At 36.7% G+C, this 26656-nt stretch overlaps 1 protein-coding gene across 2 annotated transcripts in view; it reads right to left on the bottom strand.

Annotated features, from left to right (window-relative positions):
* CHRM3 (cholinergic receptor muscarinic 3) overlaps positions 1–26656 on the bottom strand; it is a 271172-nt gene that overhangs the window by 117658 nt on the left and 126858 nt on the right. For both annotated transcript variants that reach the window (XM_064648727.1, XM_064648728.1), the window contains one exon: positions 8319–8421. In XM_064648727.1, coding sequence (XP_064504797.1) covers positions 8319–8421 — 103 coding nt within the window. The remainder of the gene's footprint in view (positions 1–8318; positions 8422–26656) is intronic.

Consider the following 26656-nt stretch of genomic DNA (forward strand, 5'->3'; position numbering starts at 1 on the left):
TGGGCATCTCCTCAGCCACAGTGTGACACTGCAAATTTGCTGTGCTGTTGTTGACCATACTTTTCATTTCACTTTAAGATAATCATCAAAGCAACAAAACCAACTATTTTATTTAATTAAATTAATCATTTAGTTTATAAAAAATTGAAATTAAAGAATCACAGTAATCAATTCTTTTCCACCTAGGACAAAATCATCCCTAAGCTCTGTTCCTTAGTGTCAGTCTGTCAACATAGTCAACCTGTTAATAGAAATTAATATAGGAGATAGGACATTTTCTACAACAAAAAAATGTAAAGGCACACTATCAATTTCTTCTTTTCTATTAATCACTAGGGTAAGTTTTACAAGCTCTCCAACAAAGTAGTTACAAGTTGCAGTGAACATGAGTCCAACTCTTCTCTCACGCTCAGTGTATCGGTGCATGCTGCAAGCCTAAGTTAGCACCTGCTTAATTTGTTCTGAAACAATGAGCTCCGGACAGTTACCTATTCAAGAACCTCACTAAACAAATCTGAGATTTTAAAACATTTTGAACACTGAGAAATCTTTCTTTTTTTTCTTTTTACATGCAAACAACTGTTAGATTTAGATAAATACAGTGGCCAATGTTGAGAGTCACTATACCTTAGAGTATGATCATTTCTGCAAGAGTATCCCAAAAATATTCAGGCATTTTTCAGAAGATATGCACTGGCATGAGAGCATAAGCTTTGTAATTCACCTCAGCACCAGGCAGATGAGCAGTGACCATCTTGCTAGAGCTGACTGTGAACCTCTCTAGCTTTCATGCACAAGTGATGCACTGTGCCCAAGAACTGAGTATAAAGTTCAGTTTTATAACCCCTTATTCTTCTGAAGTCTACAATGGAAAAAAGCTTGAAAAAATCCCAGGGCAACAGTACAAATGCAGCTTCTTTGTCTGGACCATTTCCTTTCCTCTTACATTCTCTGCTTCAAAGCATCATTGATTACTAACTGCAGCTAGACTGATACTTCCAATATGATATCTGCTATTATTTGTATTTTGATAGCAGCCACCAACACATCAGACACAATACATTACCCAGAAAACTGACAGGATAAAAAAAGAAATGGCTAACATCTATATAAATGTTTTATGTTTTACATTACATTGTTAAGCATTTAAGCAACTTAACATATCCTGAAGCACATCTGACTTTAATACTGTAATCTTTCATTTTTGATTGCTCACCACAGTATTCAAAACAAGGATTATAAAAAAAAAAGTATGATTTGAGGGCATATTTCAAGGTGGTGCTATAACATCATGAGCGACAATATGAAAGGTGCAAATATGAGATGAGATTGTCGTTCAAAGCAACGTAACTAGAAAAACAGACCAGGTGAGGTGTTATTATATGAACAGAAGGTTGAAAATATTTTGTAATGAAACTTCTGGATGTTTTGGAATTAAAATATTTTCCTTTACACATTAACTATCCATTTGAAAGTTGATTTTACTTTAATTGCAGTGAAACAACAGATTCAGTGAACTTTGAACTGTGTTCTCCTGTGACTTGTATTCTGAATAAAACTTGTCAATCTACTGCCTTACTGTCATTCAGAGCATGTCCGGGTGGCAGCTGTGTGTATATGAAGACAGATTAAATGCACAACTGGTCAAATGGAAAAATTTGCAAATTCCAAACAAAGTCTCGTTTCAAAGTCTTGTAATTCCTCATAAAGGAACTCCAGCTACTTCACAGTTTTAGCTATGCACCTCTATGAAAACAACATACAGACATTTCAGCAAAATCCTAACATTGTATTACTATGATAATGACTAAAAGTTCCTCCCTAAGTCCTTGCACATGAAGGTTTACAAGGAGAACTTCACTGTCACCTCATGCAGTGGATCTGGAGAGCAGCAGGCAATGCGAGGGGGACACAGCTGTAATGAGAGCTGGGGAAGGGGATGAAAGGACTGCTACCCTCCTACCCCATGTCTCCCGTTTTTGCCACCAACCTGAATTTCTCCATGGACTTTTCTTTCTTTGTTATGATCAGGCAATCAGCCCTAAGAGTATGACCTGAACCATCTTAGCATGTTGAGTTTATTGGAGATACAAACATACATTTACCTACAGAAAGGTGAACTTTCACTGAACAACAGTTTCAGATTTTTAATGAACTACCTTTTTATTCAGCCTACCACAATCCATCCCGGCCAGAGACCTATTCTTAATATGTAGCAATATATGCATATACATTTATTAAAATCATAACATTATTATCTATTAACTTCAAAGTTGGTGGAAAGACATAGGAGACAAGAATGGAAAAAAATAATCATGGTATAATTTAACTGCCTAATGAAAATTATTTTAGAATAAATTTCACAGAACCGTAGAACAGTTTGAGGTGCTGCAAAATAATCTAGTCCAACATTCCCTGAAATCAGCAGGGACATCTTTCAAAAGATCAGGTTGCTTAGAGTCCCAGGGATGGGGCATCCACCTCTTCTCTAGGGAACACGTTCCACTGTTTCACCACCTTCATTGTAAAAATATTATTCCTTATATCTAGTTTGAATCTACCCTCTTTCAGTTTAAAACCATTATCCTCTGTCCTACTGGAAGGCCCTGCTAAAAAGTCAGTCCCCATCTTTCTTGTAGGTCCCCTTTAAGTACTAAAAGGCTGCAATGTCTCCCTGGAGTCTTCTCTTCAGGCTGAGCAACCCCAGCTCTCTCAGCCTTTCCCCATAGCAGTGGTGCTACAGCTCTCTGACTCTCTTCAGGTTTGTGTCTTCCCTGTACTGAGGTCTCCAGAGCTGGATGCAGCACTCCAGGTGGGGTCTCACAAAAGTGAAGTGGAGAGGCAAAATCACTTCCCTTGATCTGCTGGCCATGCTGCTTTTGATGCAGCCCAGGATATGACTGGTCTTCTGGGCTGCAAGTGCGCATTGCTGGCTCATGTTCAGCTTTTCATCCACCAGAAAGTTAAAAACAATACAGAAAAACTAAGGACAATTCCTATTTGCCACAGTATAGTAAATTCAGTATTTCATTACAGAGTTCATTACCTCTATTATTTAATCACCTACCAACCATTTAGAATAGGAACAAAAACTAGTTTTAAAACACAAACAAATAATACTGGAGGGGAAAAAAATCTTATAAAGCAGAAAGGAAAAAGAAATATTTCTTTAGGATATATTATGAATTTGTAAACTTATTTTAACAATAATGAAAAATTTCAGAAAATGTACTGTAGAAGTTATTTCTTTAGACTTTTGTGACTGTCTCCTTACTTTTTTCATAAAATTTTTAGGTTCTGAGTTAATAGAAAATATGTCTAAGCTTTCATATTTTGTAGTATCTTTTTTCCTCAAGGGTTACTCAGCCTAACATGAAACTCTCAGATCATCAAAGTTTTTATTCAATCCAGCATTAGTTTTAATTACTATTGCTTTTTAAAAGTGCGCTTTAAAAAAAATCCTTAATTTTATTAATTAAGGAAAAATGTGTGCACAACTTTTTTCTTTTTTTATATATTTCAATACTGTTAATATTTAGCTGCAAAGATTTATTTTTCCACATAAAAATATTTTTAATCACTTGAAATTCATCTATATGAAACAAAAAGCATGCTTTAAACCTTAAATGGAGATTAATTTGAAGTTAGTGGCCAGTTTAAAGTTGACACTAAAGTGAGAATAAGTATTGCATAGGGGACTGGACTGCTTTTATTATACAACCCGTTTCAGCTTCTGTAAGCTTATACGTGCTTAGACTATTTCTACAGAAACCCATATTGCAAAGCTGTCAATATTAGAGGAGCTTGGTACTGTAGATTGACTGCCCTCCATTCTGCTAGGAGTGATAGCCTGATTTGGTTCAGCCTGTAGGGTCTCTTGTCACAGGGTGAAAAAGGAAGGTGGAATAAAATACTCTTATAATTAGATAGTTCACTGAGGTTTTCCAAGACTTTCTTAGTCATCCTCTCCTGGAAGACATATTATAGTCATATCCTATCAGGTTCCCCCTCTGCCTTCAAATTGCCTTTATAGAATAGGGAGACTAATGGATTCTGTTGCTTGTGTTGCAAGCCTATGCTCAAGTTAGTCCTGTAAGCACTTTGGAAGAAGCAAGCATCATAGCTTGGATGAGCAGACTTTAAAAAACATTCCAACAGAAGAAAGCTTCGCTCTCTTCACTTTTTTGCCACTTTGTTTTGCCACAAAACTTCAGGCTGGTTGAGAGAGTCAGTTCCAGTATGAGTTTGATAAATTTGAACATGCACGACACAGCGATGGTAATTGTCTGGCACGGGTTAGTCACCCGTAATAAAGCCGTGAGAAATAAAGAAATGCAGGCAAATAAAACTATAGTGATCTACTGAACAGAAGGGCTTGGAACACAAAAGGGGAAAGAATTGCTGTTGTAATGACAATACTTTTAATTATATATATTCAATGAAAAATAAACTATTAGAGAGAGAGTAAAATACTTCCAATTAATGGAAGTAATGTAATGTTCAAACTTAAATGAAGTATTTTTCTCTTGAGGGTTTTGTTGTACTATTTTATTTAGCTTAATGTAATTTAAATTATAAACAGAATGGTTTTGCAAGCCCCTAGAGAAATGTACTTTATTTATAATGTATTTCCTTTGAAGTGGTTATGGAAATCATGCTCTTCCTGAAGTCTGTATCTCACATACCACCTACAGCTGCAAACTAGTCAGTCCTCACAAGTTAAACATGATCTGTCTGGTGAAGTGCGTGACAAGAAAACCCAAGATTTTTTAAAATGCCAGAGGAAATAGAAATTTGTTGTTCTGCAAACTAATGGTCTTTCCTCTGAAAGAAGTTATTGAAAGATCTTTGTTGGTAAAAGTTATGTTTTTTCAGAGGGAATGGAACTCAGCCACTTCACTCAACTCACTTCACTTGAGTTTTTAATGCACATAATGAAAGAATAATTGTTCACACTATACCCTAGAGGGAGTTTCAGCTGGGAGTAATTATATTTTGTATACTCAAATTTAAATGCATAAATATTTCCATCTTTCATTTAAATAATAAATCCTTAAAAATTTAATTCTAGTATAAAAAGTACACTTTCTTTCATGATGCAAATTACAAATGCCTAGTTTGTGTCACTTTTCTCCTCCAAGCAATCCAAATTGCCACAACTGCGAACAAATAAATGGAATGCTCTCCTCACCTTCAATAGCCACTGCATAGAGTTGGTTAAATAACTAGATACGAAGAGGAAACTGCCTCTAGAAAATGAATTTTGGCCATTAATCATCTTTTTAAAGCATAAGAGTACCTAATCCTCCTGGATGAACCATGAGCTCAACACTCCAGCCACAGATACACAATAGTCTAAGCTGTGATGCTTCTCCTGAGATAACGTCACTGCAAGTCACTTCAAAGGGACAAGGCAAGTAAGCAGCATAAGATTTGGCTGACTGTGCAACTGCTTACAGCATGAACTCATGACAGCCGTAGTCACAGATTACAAGTGCTTTGAATTGTTTCTTTCTTTTATCAAAGCTACTCTTCTGCTCTAACCTACTACCACAGATTATAAATAAATAAATAGATAAATAAATTAAAATACGAGTTCTTGTTAGCTTTAGATTAAGAGCTTGAATCTGTTTTCAAGGGATAATATTTCTGTGTAACTATAAAACAAAGATCATGCTCTGGAGTTAAATTTCTGATGGAGTTGGTAGATTTTATCAATATCAGAAAGTTTCAGGTAGATATTTAAATCCACTAAAATACTTATAATCAAATTTATGACTATATGAAACAAATATTAATTAACTCAACACATTGGGCTTGGTTTTAAATAATCTTATGAATATACTACAGAGACAAGCTGTACCATCACCTTTACAAACATCTATACTTCGCTAAAAGCTACTAAAGTACAAACATTACTTGCATTAAATGAAAAAAGTATGTCATAGTGACCATTATCCTTGTATTTGAGGCAAGACTTTAAGACTCTGACAACCCTTTGCTAAGAAAGACAATGCTGTTTTTCTTGATTAATGTAACATGTCAGATGAAGTGACAAATTCTGTTTAACACACTGCACATTTGTGGGTAAAAAAGAGCATTATTCTATTAATTCTTTTATAGCTATAATCCCTTAAGAGGTAGCATGACAGCGTGGTGTAAATCTAAAGGAAACCATTATATTTGTTTGCATGAATGGCTTTGATGACATTAATTTATTATTAGGAAAAAAATCCAAACAACAGATATTAATCTATGGCTTCTCTGAAAATGGATTATATAAGTTGGTGCTTTAACTCTTTATTTTTTGCTCACAGTTTCCTCACTGTTACATCAATGTCTAAGTGACAAATAATAAGTGTTTATACAGGAAGAGAGATGTGGACTGTAACAAAATGTGCAGAAGTTAATTATATGAATTGAGGTATTTTCTTTGTTACTTTCCTTTCAGATCAAAACTGAATACAGTTCAATTCCAGCTCCTTTGAGGTACTCTGATATTTTCTGCAGAAAAATAGTTGTGCCGCTAATATCTACTAAGGCATTCTTCTTAGACGTGATACCCTCTCCAGCATAATATATGTCTTTTGGGACTGCTTTCCTCCCCATCAGTTACAATTGGGAAAGATTTTGGATACTTACAATAGAGAATATGAATCTGTTCTCCAATCTGGAGATAGCAACCCACTTATGAATTATGACAATTTAAATTTAATTTTAACTACCAAACCAGAAAAATTATGTGTGTTTAGTATTTTATTCATAGAAATGCTGCCATCTAAAGAAAAAAAAAAATGGCCCAAATCCACAACCTTTCACCTTACACAAAATACTTGAAAAAACATCTAAAGCTGGAATATGGTCAGCACAACATGAAAGGCAAAATCAAATGTAACTGAATACGGACAACAGAGTAACAGTGTGCAAATATACCATGTTATAATTTTGAGATACAAAACCAGAAGTGAGCATTGTTTCAGGATTCATCTGAGCCACTTGTTAAATTGAAGCCATATGATTCAGCCAGTATGCTCTTAAAAGGCCTTCCTGAGATGACTTGGTTAGAAGCTTTCTCCAGATACAACTGAGTGACTGAAATCTCAAGAAACTCCAGAAACAATCACAATAAACTGTCAGTGTTAAGGTCCCTAAAACAAGCATATGAGGAGAGCTGTTTTCCATGTAAAAAGAGCGTGCCAGCATGTGCAAATACAGGCCGTCTAAACTACTGCTACAAATCCAAATTTACAGTTCATTTCCACAAAATTAGAAATGCAAACCAAGGCGGAACTTTGAATGTGTAAGGAATGTAAAAGAAATACAATCTATAATATAGACACAAATGTTGCAGCTTACCAATTCATGTAAATTATTTTAAATTCCACTGCAATCGAGACATAAAACAGCATAGCATACAAGGGAGAAAGCAGTCAAGAAATAATGAATGCTGGCAATTTAATCAGAACAATTTAGTTCTTTGCCTAGGTCTTCTAGCTCAAAGGGAGGAGACTTGTTGAAAGTAAATGCAGGTAGAATATCAAAACAAAAAGGAAAACCACACTTTTAGAGAAACTGAATTTTAATTGTTGGATTCCCACCTCTTCTATAGCAAGACTGAATTATTCTGCAGGGAAATCCTGAAGGTGAAATATTTGCTACATTTTTTATTTTGTCTGAAACTCATGGAAAACTTGAAGGTTTGTGCAGAAGCTCAATATATATCAACAGAAATAACCTAAAGGCATCATTCTCCTGACTACCAGTACTACCAAGTACTACTACCACTGGTAGTACTAAGTACTACTAAGAGTACTCCTCTACTCTTCTTAAGACAAATAGAGATTCATGCATGTAAACCTGTTCAGCCCAGCTCTTATCTCGCTAGCTCTTATTCTGCTACCTGTGTGGCTGTAATAACAAGAAACTCAAGCTTTAACAGCTGCTTAGGAATTTATCCATTTCTCTCCTGGGTTTTGTGCCTAAGTTGAAATTCTCACCACTGCAGCTGCTGCTAAAGTTAGCTCAGATATGACTACAGGAATGATAGGGATCACAGTGTTGCCAGCACCCACAACTACTTAAAAAAGATGTACCAAGAAAACCAAACACATTGTGACATACGACAGTCTACTTTTGAGCATCTATTGACAACAAAACACATCACAAGTTGCAGGGACTTAATAAGTTATACTATAGTTTATAAATTCCAAAAGACCCTGACTCCACAAAGTGAGCACTGTTGCCAAAAATCAGCTGTTTCCCAACATGTTGAATACTCTCAAAGATATAGTGTAAAAGGTTTTTTGAATTTTACCTACATGGTCCAGTGAGGATCATCAGAACGGCTAGTTGGATCAGACACTGTGTAATTCTGTGAACTCCTCTTTTGGAAACAAAACTGATACTGCGTCAGCATGTAGGCTGTGAACAAAACAAAAGACGGAACAATTATTAAAATAGATTACAGAAAAATGGGGGAGGCATAGACACATGAGCCAAAAGGCCTCCTTTGGAGCAAGAGATGACAAATGCTATTAATATTTTCTATTGCTGAATAATTTTTTTTTGTTTTTCTTTTTTTTAAATATGAGAGACCTAGTTGAAAATAGAACAACTCCAGCATGCATTTATGACACAGAGATCTGAAGCAGTGGTAATAAGATGGTACTAATAAGCCTTTGGGATGCTTACACTTACCTCCAAAGAGCTATCTTCAGTCACAGTATTTTAAGATGATTTTTTCAAACCCAGTAACCAAACTGGAGCAAAGATAACAGTTTCTCCAAGACAGCGCGAATAATCATAGAATCAACGAATACCAGGTTGGACCTTTCTTGGCAAAAACACAGTCTTGACAAGATGGCCCAGCGAATTGTCCAGCTAAATCTTAAAAGTTTCCAGTGTTGGGTGATCCACCACTTTCCTGGGTAGATTATTACTATAAGTCTCCAGCTGAGTCAGCAAAGCAAATTTTCTGGCTAGTGTCAGAAATTGGCACCTCTAGGCACAGAGGGAGATGGGATGCTGAGCTCATTCCGATCAAGGGACAGCTTGACACAAGGGCAGAATTAAGAACTGGGGTCTCTTTTTCTTCCCCAAATTATTCAGTCTTTCAAGCTAACCAATTTATAAAATTGGTTTGAAATACTGTATTTCATGTAAAAATGTAGAGAGCTAGAAAAATAAAACTCCTAGTATACCCCACACATTATATTTTCAGCTGCATTAAATACACTGATGCTTTTAAAAATTGTCAGAGGAAGCAAAATATTAATAATTAAAATGTAATCAACACACTTTCCTCTGCAGAAGTTGAAAATTTCTGAAGTCAGAAGTGTAAGAGAAGGATTAACTACTGACCCCTATGAGCTTGAATCAGTATGTTCCACGTTTGCTCACTGTCTTAGCCTTTACCAGAATGCCAAGGGATTTTACTCCCAGGTGTTATAAAAAGGAGGCAACAGACCAGAGAAGACACTGGCTATGCTAGATGTTCAGTTTCTCAGGAGAAAAAGAAAACAAAGAAAAAACCAACAACAACACAACAACAACAACAGCAAGACTCAGATTATTAACATACAATGCTAAGACTATATTCCAGTTAAATTTCAGAATAGAAGAAAATACACATTTACTATCCATGTACATTGCGGGCACACTAACACAGCATTTCTAACATAGCTCTGATATACTATCAACCACAAAGGTCTCTCCCTTCTCTGGTAAAACACTCTCCTGGAAGATAGCCATTCCCTCCACTATCCATGCACAGTCAGGAAGTGCAGTGCATTAGAGTGGAAGTGAATCTGAACATCCCAAAACAAATGAACAGGAGAGGCTAGATTTTAATCAATGAAAGGAAAGGAAGCAAATCAGATTAAATATGGCCAGAATATATATTTTTTGTCTTGCAAACAATGTCAAGCAATTCTTAATTAGAAAGAACCTGGACGTGTCAGTGTGGCAAACCCTTCCATAGGAACAGCCTTTGATACCCTCTCAGCCCAGACCTATGCGTCTCCGTTTGAGCCGCCCCCCCCTCCCCCCACCTGGGGGGGTTAGAATTGGGGACTGAAGCAAAATGGGAGATGGGTGAGAGGCTTGGAGGAGGCCCTAAGTGAGATTTGGGCGAGGGGAGCAGAAAACCAAAAGAAGAATGCAGGGGGAGGAATGCCTCCCCGTGACACGTGGAAGCTGAGAAGCTGCAGCAGCTGTAACAGAGAGAAGCCAAACCAAGCAGTTTTTTTCTGGGTAAGGACTTTCGGTGAAAACTATTTGGGGTAAAAAGACTGAGCAAGACCCAGAAACCTGCAACCCGGAGAGGAAAGAGTGACCACCTTACTCTCTGGGAGGAACCTTCATGAACCAGGGAGAAAGAATTCAAAAGCTGACTCCCTGGACTTTCGTGATGAAGACCTGGTAAAGCAAGTGTTCCCTTGTAGCCCAAGAGGAGACCTCAGCAGAAGCTGAGGGACTGGTGGAGGTTCAAAGGCCCCTTCCCTGACGCCCCAATGAGAGAGAGACTTTAACTATCGCCCTGAAAACTTCTCCTGAACTGATGTGGGAGAGTCGAGGGGTGGTAAAAATTGTATTAATACTCTGCATTTATTTGCTTTATAGTTTCTATAGTATTTATTGTGTTAGTAATAAATTTTGATATAACTCCCTTGTACTGAGTTGTGCCTGTCTGAAAACTTCTCTTCCATGTTGTGGTAAATTGTGAGGGAGCTTGGAGATTGGATTTTTGGGGTCAAACCCCCACAACTATGTTTAGATCCAAATCCACTTCCTTAAACATTTCTTTTCCTAGGCATTTCTTGGCCTAGCCATTACACCACTATTCTAAAACTCTGTTCCTGCCACTGCTCCTAGATAGGCAATGCACAGGGAGCTCAGCACAAGGAAACGTGTCTGCACTGAGGGTCACAGTGCAAAGAAAGCAAAACTCTCAGAAATAGGTAACGAGCAGCCAGGGAGCTCATGTGTACTATTTAACTGCCTCCAACTCGGAAAGGTTTTGCACTCTGAAAAGTGACACAGAACCTCTGTAAGGACATCGTGAAGCCTTTGGTGGGAGAGCTCAACCTTTAGGCTCAGGAAGGATGGTTCCAGACTTTTCAAAAGAATAGCTCTGATTTTAGTACCTCACTCCAGTGATGCAGCCCTGAATCTACACCCTAGCAACTCAGTCATGTAGTAAAACTACAATTTGAACAGCATGTAGCAATTTTTGTTTAATTGAGGTCCCTAAAGGTCCTTAGTGGAATGCTTACATACCATCAACAACATGAAACGACAATGAGAAGTACGCTTAAAAACACTTAAACGCTTTAAAAATTAATTGTTCCATTATTTTTTATACAGAAGGTATAAATGTTGAAAAGCATTTCTCATTTACACTATCAGGGCAGAAAAATAATTTTAAAAAGTCTGCTTCTTTATCAAAGTCAGCTAAGTCACTTGTAAACTCTTAAGACCGCAAAACAATTGAAAAGAGAAGCCTCTTTTTAGTTAGTTGAGCCTCTTTTTAGTTGAGGAATTGCAGTTTCTGACAACTAAAAATGAATTTTAATAATTTTCTTCTCATCAAGTTATTATGTTTTTATTTAGTAATAAACTAATTAATTATTAAATTATCTTTTCAAGCTATTATCAATAAAAAAATTTCTTCCCAGTAATTTTCTACCATATTTTAATTTTATGCTATTAATATCAATAATCCAGTTTTAGTCCCTTAACAATGCAGGTTCTGACTCAGAGCTTTGGAATTCATTGCCTTAATTTATGACAAACTAAGCTGCTTCATATAAGCTTGTGCTGTTTGTATATTCAGCTACAAAGCTAACAAACTCTACTCTTTATGAGCAGTAATCAAAACCAGTGGATAATTCAGCTTGAACAGTGCAGAACATCAAGCTCCATCTGAAGCAACCATGTCAACAAACCCCCCAAAACACCATCTCACTTATCAGCACGAATTCTGGACCTATTTAAGCAAACATCAGCCACCTCTGACCTCAATTACTACATCTGTGCTGAAAAATTTAATTTGAGGGGTGCTTCTAGGCATTGGCACTCGTTCTGTGTTACAAAACTGTGACACTGCTCCTAGCAGGATTTTGGCTTGGGCGTGGTTTGGGGGGCAGCAAAACCAAGGAATTTGAGTTAGGCTCTGCACATATGGGCACACTATGAAGAGTAGGAAACTGAAATTTGTGGTACCACAAATACGTCTGTGATAAGACCTTAAAAGATGCTGCTGTCCAGACAGGCAGGTGCTCAGTGTTCCAGGTACATAACTGAAAATCACATGAAATTATTTGCATGGTTCCTTTCCTATATTCATAAGAATCCCTATTTAAAACAAGAAGAACATTTGTGTGCTGCCTTTAGCTTTTTATTTATTTTTTATAAAAACTCACTTGAGACTTAAGTGTCAGCAAAGGTCTTTAAATAGGAGAGCTACTTTTGTTACAAAGCAAAATTCTGGATACAGCAATTTCTGTTCTGCTTACTTGAGAAGACAAATCTGCATGCATTGATTCTGCACTGAGAAAAGAGTTCCAGTGTTTCACAGGAATTAGGTTCCTCACTATGAGAAATAAAATTCACAGACTGAAAAAACTTCATACATAATAAGGTAGAAATTTCACCTGATTGTGTATCAAGAGATAACGGTGATCTCATGGGTTGTTTTTTTTTTTAAATGAACTTTGTGCAATTTTTGCCTTATTGGAAGGAAAAAAAAAGTCTCAAAAATTTGACTTAGTATTTAGTTTGTATTTTCTTGCTGAAAACAACACTACTACACATCACGTTTGTCATCCTCAAAAATGTATACAGATGTATCTAAATAGATAAAAGGTGCTTTAATAGTTTAATGAATATGATCAAGATGACTAAAAATTCAGAAAAAAGGCATCTTACAATATCAGCTCTGCAGCTTCTATTTTCAATGGACCTTAAAGGGCAGAAAATATTTTGATTCTTAAACTTCAGACATTAAAAAGTATGCAAGCTGGAAGAAGTGTGTCTGGCTTGCACTTCTTTCACTGGATGTCATTAGAAAGAGGTTAGGCTCATTCTGGACCAAGACAAGATCAAAGCTGGATGGTAAGAGATTGCAACCGCAATGTTTATACACTAGAAAAGTACCTCTCCACTGATATGACAGGAAAACATACAACGTCTAGCTCAAAACAGAGTTCTTTGCTGGGACAAATTTAATACCACACAAGTTTGTTCAACTTGTCAACTTTTAGTTTTTCAGAATGACTGAAAACAATAATTGTATGCCTCAGTTTAACAGAGATAAAAATTAACGATTAACATCCTGAATTAAGACAACATTGTTGGTGAATCAATTCATAGTCCTGACTTAGCCAACTCTGTTTTAGGTGCTGAATAACTAGAAGCCTTCATTTTGTTTTGAATTTCGAAGAAGTATGGTAAAAAAAAATTTCAAACATTTCAGGTATGATTTTAGTTTGGTAGTCTCATAGCTCAAAAATTGTTCAGCCTAGACAAATCACATTTGTTTCACTCTCCAATAGTGACTTCAGTGTTTTAGTGGCAAAGTTCAATGGCTGTTATGGAAATACTCAGATCTGCTCAGTATAAAGTTGTTCAGCTCAGTTCAGCTCACATAGAAATCATCTTGTAAGTGCACTACAGTGTCTGAATTAATCAGTAGAACAAGCTGTTAGGAAAAAAGAAAACATCGGGAAAAAAAAGGAGAGTTCTTCAATCTAACTGCTCTTCAATACCTATTCAATTCTCTATGTATCTGATACACAACCACGAAAGCTTTTTAAAATTTGAGAAGTGATTCAGATTTTTATTCCTTTGGGTGCTCACTGATGCTCGACTTCTAGCATCTCTGACAAAGTTTTTTTTTTTACACTAAAGTTTTTAAATGTCATGTATAATTTTACATGACACTAGAAGATAATAATGGTTAAACAGACCGAACCAGGAAACTCACTATTTGGTATACAGTTATTGGCATTAATAATTTAGGAATCGGTCCCACTGAACTTTAGATATCTTTGCAGTTACAGGCATCTACCCCTAAGCTGTACAGACTCTGCAGAGTCAACACAGGAAAAGCTGCCACACCAAAGAACCAGTCAACAGTGCTGATGTATTTTAGTTGCTGGCCCTAGGATGAGATGAAGTTAGCTTTAGGAGTATCTCTTGTCCACCACCCATTACACTGCATATCTAAATCTGTTTTGATGAATCCTGAGTGTTCATTTCTCATGATCGTAATTTGGTATCCATAATAACTGTTTTTACAAATCCCTTTCATTCACTGCTTAGTTGATAAATATTCTGATCCATACAGCCATTTAGAGTGAGATTAGGCTCCACTATATATATATATTTTTTTTTATGGGCTAAAAACACATATCCCCTTCTCATGGAAGGCAGCCTTAATTGAAAAAGATGTCCCGAGCAAACATACTGTTCTGTTTCTTCCACATAGAGGTTTCACTATTAACAGTTACTCAAAAGTTTCAAGATATTCATGAGTGCCTTACTGACAGCCTTTTCTCCACCAATCTCTACAACTGATAAAAATGTTTCTGCCTCCTGTGTTCTTCAGTTTCTCTGATTACTCTAAACAGAGGGGAAAAAATAAATCTCTTGAAACATTAGACATTTAAACATTTGAAGAAATATTTGTGTGTGACTTATGCACACAATATACATGTTTGGTGTTAAAGCTGAGAAAGTGGGAAAGCATGAGTAAAATTTTGTATTATCATATGAGGCAGCTGAAGGCACAGTGAATGATATGCTGCTTTATCAGTTGGAAGCAGATGGACTTTCCTGAAAAGGGATGCTAAGTCTGTTAATGGAAATGTGCTGCTTGATCACTGGAGTATCCAGGTAGGAAATGGCTCATAATTTGGCCTTTACTAACTATGCCTGCCAGGCAATAAAGGAAAATCTCAGTAATCATGAATTTCTTTCTAAACTTCAGTTTCTATCAAGGATATACAACAATACCCAACAAATGTCCTAATGAAACTTCTGATGAGAATTTATAGGATTAACAAAGATGCTTATAAGCACAGAGAAGAGAGAAGTTGTTGGCAAGAGATGCAATTATCTCCCACACTCACATACCAAAATCCACTCTTCTATACCAAGAGTTAACAGTATGTATATGCAAACCTTTAATAACCTCTCAAATGAACCCAGACAGTGGCTTCAGTGAAGTTTTTACATTCAAACATATAAAACTATGTCTCTGGGCAAATGAAATGTTAAATGTCCAGCTCCCTCTACAATCAAGAGCTACAGACCCAACAACAGTTATTAACTGCATCTTACCGGAGTTAAACCTTTTTATCCAAGACGTTTCACTAAATCTATTTGCAGAATTGAAGAATTTTTTTCTCCTTTTTTTAAATTAAAAAATAATTTTAAACCCTTACAGCTCAGAAATTGTTCTAAAAATGTCACAGGATGAAGGTGTGGCCCAAGGCCAGGGCCACCCTGACCATACAACCGCTGGCTCTAAAACTGCCATCTCCCACAGCACAGCCCTGTGGAGCCGACAATCTGGCATATGGGTGTCTGCCCAGCTCCAGCCTCAATTTCAGCTCTTGTAGAGCAAGTGTCTTCCCATGATGGGGGGCAGGACCCTGGGACACTGTGACAGAGGTGTCCACACCATCTCCTGTGGCTGTGGCTATTCCTAGGCACCCAGAGAGTCCCTGGGAAAGGAAGGAAGAGAGCCTTGCATGCCCCAGGGACAGCAGCAAACACAGCAGTGCTGACACAACCTCCAGTAAAACCTCTGCTCTGGGGATTCATGTTCATGCTGCAGGGCCCTCTGTGAGGAGAGATGCCATGCCAGATAAAGCCTATTCCAGCTGGCTCCAAGGTACCCACTGCAGGGCATGGATGAGCCCTGCAGCCACACTGGCGTTGCCTCAGAGAAAACATCTTTAGAAAAGAACAAAGCAATTCCACACAGTCCATACAGGAGCAGGTGGCCATACCCTGCAGGATCTGTGGCCCAGCGAGAGCACAGGCTGGAGCAGGTTCATCCTGAAGGGCAGAAGCCTGTGGAGACTCAAGGCTGGAACAGGAAGAATCACAAAAAAGGAGTGGCAGAGAGGAGATACCATGCACTGACCACAGACTCTGACTTTGTTCCCCTGTGCCACCACCAAAGCAACTCAGCAGCTCTGGTCCGTGAAGCAGTGCCCTGAAGAGTTGCTTTTTGGATGGACTGGGTTCCAAAGTAACATCCACAAGCTACACAGAGAATCACAAAATATTCTGAGTTGGAAGGGACTGAGACAAGGATGATCGAGTCAAACCCTTAAGTGAATAACCCATACAGGGATCAAACCTGCAACTGTGGCATTACTAGCGCCACACTCTAACCCATTGAACTAATACAGTACAAAATGCCCAAGGAATTGGTGTCGATCACACCCCCAGGCTTTATTGGGAGGTTTCTGCTACCCAGCAAGGACAGTTTTGAATAGTCTGGCAGTCATGTCTCTCTTTGATGCCAGCATTCAAAGGGGCAGGTTGCACATTTTAGGTCTCATTGCATAACAGGAAGGAATAGCACTTCTTTGTATAAAAGCCTAACTGTACTTCAGCCCCAGGACTGAATACATATACTATTTTACAGACTACAGCAACATCTAATATAACAGAAACCAGCGTAGGAAAAGCTGCTGATTTTGACTTTTAACTTTCTCATTGCTAAGAATGCAGCTTCCTGCTTGCTGTTTTTCTTTGTTATTGTGAACAGCCACACAGACATCAGGGCTGAGGAGCAAAATCTGAGAGAAAGGTTCACTGTGGGAAAACACTCCTGACTCCCTATGGGGGAATATCATAAGTATACTTTGGGATAGTAACATGCCTTTGCCCATGTCTGAAAATCTGTTAACCTCTGTAGATCACTTGCAGTGTGGTTTTCTCTGCAGCTAAAGTTACAGATCTGTTATAATTTTGTATCGAATTAGTATACAGAACTTCAGTACAGAACCTCGAAAAAGCAGCTCAGCCATTTCTTTCTTTATCAATATCCTGAATTTTGTTTGGATGTTTATACAAACCAAAAAGCTAAACAGCTTTTAGCTGGTGGGGAGAAGGGATGAGGAAGGAAAAAAAAAAGAATGATACATGGGAAGATAAAACCCCTGGCATGAAACCCTTGTGTCATGCCACATTCTGTCATGAATTTCAGCATTTAATCAGCAAATCAGATTCCCAAAATTCCAAAGTATACTATATCATCCCAGCACTTTACTAAAACTAGACAGACAGCCCAGAGGAAATAAGCCAGTGGCTTTCCTATCATGGTTTAACTCTTCTGCTCAGATAATACAGGTTTAGCTTTGCACAGGATTTATTTAATTCTGCATATTAGAAAAAGCTTGGAACTGATTACTACCAAGGGCAGTAGTAATCAGCATCTGTTGCAGATATACATTTACTCAGACCAGTTAATATGAGTAAGACACTGTAAACGACTCTAGAAGTATATAAACTCAGTGATACATGAGATTAAGCTCTAATGGGATGTATTTATGAAAGTAGCAGCATGACCTATACCCGAACCAGGACAGAGAATTGATGCAGATCAGAAGGTCTGTGCACTGCCCATAGGCTTTGAATTCCACAAGCAATATCATAAGAGCAGGCACTTCTGACTGCTTCACTATAATCACTCCTGCGTTACAGCAGTGCTTTGCTATTCTGTGATTTCACAGGTCATCACAGTAATGGAAGTGCTGTCATCTAGACAAAATGTAAAAATACATGTTTCTCTTGAGAACTGATGGCAACTCAAGCCACATTTTCTAGCTGGAATAACCATGGGTTTTACCTATGCACATTTTCTTCTGTATTTCAATTTAATTAAAGAGCAGTAGTGCTGTTTCTATACATTTGCAGTAGAATTCATGTTCCCTAAAGCACGATGGTTCTATTTTTCATGTATATACAGTTTTCATAGTGATGCTTTGAGAAGTAAAGAAAATGACACGGGATTTTTGATAGATGATATGACTGGAGGTGACTTAGATTTTTAAATATTTCAGAAAATTGAGAAGCTTCTGAAATTGGGGAGAGGGTTCGTATCTGTTTTCTTTCCTGCTACAGGCTGAGGAAAAAGTATACTGGAAAACCATTTTTCTCTTCAAGAAAAGGTTAACAATACAAAACCAATCTCAAAGTAAAGTGAACCAGTGTTGGCAGCAATACTACAATTTTCAGGTACCTACTTAGATTCTGTAAAAAAAAATAAAACCCAGCATAAATAAAATAAAATAACCTTTAAGCCAATAATGAATTCTGAAGGTAGGAAGAAAAGTAGCCAGGTTAGACTGGCACGGACTGTTGAGTTTGACTTTGTTTATTATTGCCTTTCCCTTTAATATGAGATACAGTGTTTTTGCTGCAAGTAAGTTTTATTTAACATATTTTCTGTTTTTACAGGCACTTAAGCTATTGGCAACAGCCCTCATTTCTGAGCAAAATGTTTTGTGAACCTTCTGAACCAGACAGTTACTGAATAATTGCAATGTTGGGGGATAATCCTTAAAAACACAGGTACTTCCATTCCTATGGTACACAATCACATTAGCTTTATGTTTCCGCTGAAATAACACAATCCAAGACTTAATGTTAAAATTCATAATTAATTTAGAGGCATGAAAGAACACGAGGATGTATGGAGACAATTAAGATCTTTAGCAGCATTGCCTTATGACATTTGCTGCCTCTGGAAAGTAACATAAAATTAGCACCCCATCAGCCCAAGCAAGGCTCTCACTGGGATAAGATTTTAAATTACTTAATAAAGACTTTACAGACAAACATTCTGTGATCATCTTCATGGGGTTCATAAGTCAAGTAAGGTCCTGATTTATTACAAGCTAACAATGTAATTACAGAAATTCTGCATCTTACTGACATAACAGAAAATGAGACAGAAAGCTCAGTTATTTTTCTAAATGCAGCAAGAGGAAAAAAAGCCAAAGCCAGAGTGAAAACACTGAAGGTTGAGCTCAGACAGCAGTCTTACATTAGTAGAACAAAGTGCCAATGCAGAGTAAGCAACAGGACTTACTGCGTCATTTTTTTTTCCTTTCAAAAAAAGGGTCACTATGGGTAAATTTTGAATTAACTGACTTCAGGAGGAATAATACCACTCCAGTGGTACAAAAATGGTAACTGCATCATTTCTAAAAAACACTGCATCTTTTCCTTCAGCAATATCCCTATGGCTCAATTTCCCAGAGATGTAAGAAATGCCCTAAAGAGGGCTGTTGATACCACATAACTTAACTACTTACTTTATTCTGAGGTGAATCATCCTTCACAGCAGCTTCTCATCAGGATCATCCGAAAATGCACAATGGTTGATTTAGATTAAACATCCAACACCTAGACAGGTAACTTTAGGCAAGTTGGATTCCACCCAAAACTAAGTCAAGAGTCTTAATGAAAACCTGGCCTTTTCCTTCTTATAAAGCAGTGATGCAGTCAAGATCTGAAGACTTTCCAAGCCGGCAGATATCACACTCTTCATAGTCATCTGAAAATGGTCTGAAATTCATTGATTGCTAAACTAAACTTCAAAAGCTTTTATCAAGTCTGCCAAAGCAACAGAAGTAATTCCTGTAACTCTACCTGACTTGTTTAGCTGTTGTTTAATTAGCAATGTTTATGAACAGAAATCTAAGTATTAAGTATTTATAATGAGAAAATGAGTCTGATGTTATATACAGGAACAGTTAATGTTATATAGTTAGACAGACAGAAAATCATAACACCATCAACCTTTGTAAATATATGTCAATGGAGAAATCAGTTGGTTTCAGGATTTACAACTAAACACTGGCTTTGCCAAGAACTCTACTAAAGATGACATGTTGTTGAACTGACCTCTGAAGCAGAAAGGAGAGCAAGGTGTTACTCTGCACATATGCTCCAAATTTGCTTCGTGTTCCCAAGATAATGCATCCCTTAACCATCCTTATCCACAGGAAAGAGACTGTCCTTGCACTGACCAGGTTATCCAGAGAGCACAAAGCTACATCATCACCCTTTCAGCACCACCTATGCCACCTTTCTTTCAGCATAAGGGTCTTGGTCCTATAGACATCTTCCCCTCCTCTGTAACCTTGTTAAAGCATAGCTTACCTCCAACAGGCATTAAGGCAGTACTTCATGCCCTCTTATTTTTTTAAAACAGCGCTGCCAGCCAAGCAAATATATCGCTTACAGACAGGAACACTAGCTGCTTCAACTCTGAACATTAACATACTCCTATATTTTTATTTTAATTTTTTAAGAAAAAAATAAATTGGCTGTATGTGTTTTTTTACAGTTCAGGAATAAGGTCATAATCTTTTTCTACATTAAGTCAGTGAATGAATCCCAGTGTCAACGCCCATGAAGCAAAAATAATGTAAAAAGAGAAGCAAGCATACTTAATTGCTCGATACTGGTACTGTTCTGGAAGTATGTTTGGCAAAGCACTGCTGAAAACTGCTTCTGGTGTCAACTATTCCTTTAAGTAGTACAGTTTTCTTATGGGGAGCTAAATTAATGGGAATATCAGTTTAAACCACAGGGTGGTTATATTTTAATAGCTAGTAATATTCAAGGACAGTCTTTGTACCTTGGGGGAAATAAATAAATTCCATCTACAAAACTTTTTTCCCTGCCATGTAACTTCAAACAAGTCAACTTTTCAAGGCCCTATTATTATTTGTTACACAGTATGAGTACAGATCTTTCTCAGTCCAGCAAACAAAAGGAACAACTGGGAACATTTTAATAAGCCTGTAAATTCAGAAAGCAGTATGAAATTATGAAAACTGTGTTGATGCCTCAAACACTTATATATGCATTAGATGTAAAAAATGTCACCTATTTAAAAACATACCACTCTGAAAGAGAAAAAAAGCAGTGTAAAGAAACACATGATGGGTAACAGTAAGGGTCCAGCAATGCAAGCTCCCAGGTGGGGCTTATAAGCCTTCAACCAAGTAGAATCATCTTATTTCAGGCAGAGGGAGTAGCTGTTGGTTGTTTACTCGGAAATATAAGTGAGGTGCATTTCAAAGCAGTTAGCTGAGACTGAGATTTGCTCTGGTGCACAGAATAGAATTTTATAATGGTCATGACTTTGACAGTGGCTTTTACTTAAAAGAAGCCTATCTTTACAGAACTGTTGAGCATTGAAATGACTTGGTAAACTCATGATACTCTCTCCAGCAATTTAATGTGGCTGTTTTCCTTAGACACAAGCTCTAATGAAGAAACATGCACCTTGTTTGGTAGAAGGGGGGAAACTCCACTCTGAACAACTGTCTTCCACAGTTTGCTTCTGGTCTTTTTAACAGTGCAACAGTACTTACTGAATGATAGGACAGAAATTCCTGAGTTTTACTCTCATTTCTTCTCACAAGTCTGAGATTACTAAAACCACTATAATTCACATTAGATTACCAGAAAAATAGCTCACCATCAACATACTCTGCTGCTCTGGAGTGGTAGGTTATTGCCCATATCCTTGTCTCACAGTAATCCCAATTACTAAATAAAGCTGCTGCAACCCAACTACTCTACTCAACCCAGTGTTCAACTTGAAAGGAAGACATACAAGGAAAGAAGTCTCTCTTTTCCACTTTGAAATACACCGTGCTCAAGATGAAAAGTCAAGGTCACTGCTTCCCAAAAGATGATGTTGATGACATTTTGCAATAAAACTATGCATAGCATTCATACTTATCCATTCCTAGACGCAAAAGCTTTTAGGAAAAGAAAACCAAAAAAACCAACCAAAAAACAACTAAATACTGCAGGAGCAGAGAGTTTAGGTGATTCTGAATTTGCATTGTACTGTTAAAAGGAATTCTTAGGTTTTGCTGAAATAATGCTGCTGCGCCAAGCACCCTGCAAGTCTTGATGCCAAACCTGTTTGTATGGCACAGCAGTTCCCACAGGCTCCTCACTAGTGAGTCCCAAGCCAGGATTAGTTCCAGAGTAAAAAGAGGGACCACACATGTACTCCAAAACAAAGCCTAACAGAGAAATTTCCAGCTACACTCTTCTTTCTTTCCCTTTCCTTGCCTTTCTTCAACCTAAGAACATTTCCCACCAACTTATAGTACATGATCTACACACTCTCCAATCTATTTCTATCCCTTGGATTAAGAAACTAGTTTTCTGAATTCTCCTAGAAGAATTGGTAAAATGGCAAAATTGCTACATGTTTTGCAGTGGCACATTCCAGAACATTGCACTGCAAATCATATCAGAAAATATGTTGAACTGTACCTCATTCTCTAAAAAGAAATTAAATTTTTCTTCTGTCAGAGAACAACCAAGTTTCTTATATCCAGATTAATTGTATCTACTAACTTTAGATTTAATTTTCCAGACACAGGATGAGAAGATCAGCTACTTGGGAATTCTGTGTCTGTAAAAATAAAAGTCAAAATACAAGAAGGTTCAAAAAACCCCTTTTTAGCAAATAAAACATCAAGAGTAAAATATAGATACAAATAAAGTAATAAACAGAAAAAAAAAAAAGGAAAGAAATTTAATCTCTGCATAGTATTTCAACTGATTCTGAAGAGTGTTTTTCCATCTGACCAGAGAAGTACCCAACTGAAATCTTGTAAGAATTTTAATCATGAAAAACCTTATTAGCTATTACACAGAAGTTCTTTTACTGGTTTAGTAATGAGAAAAGTAGCAAATTCGTACCTCAGGTTGACACATCTTACAACACTAACATTATAGTAGGGAAAAAAAAAAAGGACAATTACAACACTGTCCCACTCCTCCTAATGTATTCTTGGATTTCATCTTTTTCACTTGCATCAATAAAAACCAAGTTCCTCATTACAAGAAGATGACCTAAAGTTGTTTTTATTGCTAAAGGAATTCAAAGAATACAGCCATATGCAGTCTTTTCAATTCACGTTATTTCTTCAAATAGAGCCCAAGCAGATATTAAAAGTATTCTAGTTTTACATGGTTATTGAAGGTGAAACAATTTTTGAGCTTTCCATGTTTTAGTTGTAATCAGGTATTGATTTATGCAGAAAAATGTTGCATTTTGAAAAAAAAAATCAAAAGTATCTTAGTGAGATGTGGCTTGGTGTTTATCCCTACATTTTTAAATTACTTTTTTTTAAATGTGATAGCTAAACTCCTTCAAGTCTTATCTTTAATTTTTCTTTTTCTTTTTTTCAGTCAAGTACTAATCAGATCAGCAATCTTCATTATCTATGACAATAATCAGTGACAAAAAACAATTATTTTCCAAGTAACTGTCAAGTCCACTTGTGTGGTTAGGTAACAACAATTTAATTTAATTGACAAAAAGATATGTTCTCTATTTTCAAGTTTCCTGTTACCATTGCTAACATACTAGTCTGCTACATGTTCTGCAATCTTGAATATTAAGCACAATATTTACTTTAGGTTGGAACTCCATACCATAAAAAAAAAATGTCGTTGAGTTGTACTTATATATAAACATTCTCCTTCAAGGTGCCTGAAATCACACTAGGCTATGTAACACCTCTGGTTATCTATTTGTAATACAGAACTACAGACCAAGAATAGATAACAAAAAAAAAAAAAAAAAGAAAGAAAAATTAGCATACAGACAAAACTCACATATATTTTCATTTCCAACTTAAAAGTCATACTATCTAAACTTTCTTTCCCCTTCGCCTCTACTTTTGAGCCATGTTACTCCAATAATTTGTGGAATTATTTGCTACAACTCATGTGTTTGAGGTTTTCACATGCTATGTGAAACACAGCAGCCATCACAACAGAACTGTCCACATGCCTTGTGGATATGCAGCATATTCAATTTACACCATACATTTGCAGCTTCCAGCTGTATAATAATCTGCATCTGTGAACTCTTTGGCAATACATAACATGCGGATCATTTCACATCCAAAGGGCACTTGGAGAGGACACGACATTTAAGAGGCCAAGAAACCACTTCATTATGAGAATAGCTCAGAAGTTCTTCCAGTGTGTCTAGTCCAGCTGTCTAAGAAGCCCATCAAAAGCCAGATGTTAGAAAATATCTTGGAAGAGCTTGCCATTTGCATCCTGTGATTGCCATCCAAGAATGAAAAAAGGTGGAGGAACCATCTGATAGGATAGAATAGCTGGCAATCCCTGCAGAGTTGTATCCTGATCAAATGATTTACAAGTGTGTATGAAGTAAGAGATGAATATTAATAGATAACTAATGATGGACAACATATTTGTATCTAAATCTAAACACATATTAGCAAAGTAAACACACATTTGTTTTGTTGTTTGTTTTTTAATCTTGTCAATTAGTTAAATATTTTTGCAATAACGTAAACCTAACTTGCTTATTATCACAGCTAAATTCTGCGGCATTATGAACACCTGGGATGGTAAGTGTGATGGGAACAATTTATGTCTCATTTGCATTACTCTTGTGTTTTATTTTACATAATTAACAGGGTATTTTTCTTTCCCTTAAGCCTGGGGATACATATCTGTACTGTTCACAAGATTGCTTAGCTGGTTTATAAGCAGGTGGTAAACAAGTAGTGAAACAGATTGACAACATATTTTCAAAATTCTAGACAATTTTTTGCTCAACTATCAGAAATAATACCTATAAATGTGTATATGTATTTAAAAAGAGATTTAAACCATATTGTCTTCAGCTTTTGTGTATTTCATAAGATTTGCCGAAACCTAAAATAACTGTATTTCTAGGGAACTGCAACTAAATTCTACAGTTCACAGATCTGAAATAAGCAATTTGCATAAACTTACTTTAAATTCATTAACCATAAGAACCTTGTCTTGGAGAATTTGTCTTGTTACAAGTTCTCAAAGATATACATGGAGCTCAGATGAAGAGACAGCCCAAAACCCATGCACTGTTCTTGAACCAGCATTTTCATCAATATTTTACAACTCGTTTCTAAAACAATCAGATAACTTTCCCTTTGGATTGTGACTTCAAAGCAAACAAAGTTTTGGATCCAAAAAAGTTTTCTGCTTATATACTTAATCTAATAAAAAGTAATATACAGGATCATTTACAAGTATATTCCTACAAAGGATGACAATTTCTTTGGAATCTTTCTTGTTCCAAGCATCCCTGGGATGATCATTAAATACTGGCAGCTTAAAGACTACCTTGACATATTTATCAAATCTTACTCCAGCTCTGACAAGATAAGATGAAAGAATAGTGTTACTAGCCAGGCTCAAGAGTTATAGCAGTCTAAAATGCAGAGCACTTTACTCAATGACAGGATTTTTTTAGAACAGAATTTTTAGTGGGTTTTTTGTTCTTGTGGGTTTGTTTTTGGGGTCTTTTTTTTTTTTCTTTTTTTCCTAAAGCAGGATAAGAAGTCATAAAACAACATAAGTAATGGAAAAGGACAGTGTTTTCTAAAGAGATAGCTGAAGTAGTCCAGAAGATATATAAACAAAATGAATATTTTAAAATGCACGGGAGAAGAAAAAAAAAAGGCTCTCTAATTTTTGTACAGGAGTCAACACAAAACATAGGTTATTTCTACATGCACTGTAATTGATGTAATTTGATTTCAGATCCAATGTTTTCTCTCTGCAACTCTCTGCTTTTCCTTCTCTTTGGTTATTTTTTAGCACACTTTCTAAAGTGAGTTTCTCCCCTGAGGATGCTCACACCAAACCCATGACCAACCCAGTTTTTGCCTAGCCCACCATTGTAAGGCAAGGTAGCAACAATACTTCCTTTTCCTTCAAAAAATTAAGTAGGATATAATATGCAAAGAACACTTTGAAGAGAAAAGCAAGCAGCTTTTGGTCTGAACCTGACTACATCAAATTTCATGTTACATTTGAAAAGAAGAAACTAAATTATAATGTATAAAAAACCTGCAATAATGAAGTCTATATGTTCTTTCATTCTTCTTTTGCTCTTTGACTTACTTTCCCTTCCATCTCTGTAAACACAATTTCAGTCAACTTATGTTTTCCTGATCTGCAGCATTATGTTTTTTGTGAGTGCTGTAAGCACCCTTTAGCCTCTAAATAATTTCTTTTTTGTTTTCATATCCTTCCCTTCTGTCTTTCCGTGTTACCAAGATGTTCCCTGTCGCTTTTCCTTCTTCCCATTAGATCTTGGTTCTTTGAGCCATTTCTCTCTTTAGTAATTTCTTGACAGTCCTTTTGATAATCTTTCTTTCAGCAACAAGGAGCATCTGAACTCCTGCACCAGTGCCACAGTAGTTTGGAAGTTTAAGATGTTTAAAAGGTGTGTTAGGAATTCTTTTGTCACAGCTCATTTTGTTGATTTATACATTTAACTTCTGTATTCTGAGTGGGACTTTTCACAGGGATTTTGAAGGACAGCGAAGGTGGAAGCAGAGGCAAGTAAACATCATGAAAACAGCAATCTCAAAATGAGAAAAAAAAAATATATCGCTTTCATCCCCAGGCAGTTTTCACTGCCAGGTACCATCAGAAGAGCAAGAAGTGGCTTGTAACTCAGTCAGGTCACAAAGATCCATCACCATTGTGTCCAGCGGAACATGACCAGAGCTAAGACTTCCTTTGTCTTCAAGTAGGGAGTAGGACACTGAGA

Source organism: Pseudopipra pipra, chromosome 3 (genome assembly GCF_036250125.1).
Source record: "Pseudopipra pipra isolate bDixPip1 chromosome 3, bDixPip1.hap1, whole genome shotgun sequence".
Lineage (NCBI taxonomy): Eukaryota > Metazoa > Chordata > Aves > Passeriformes > Pipridae > Pseudopipra > Pseudopipra pipra.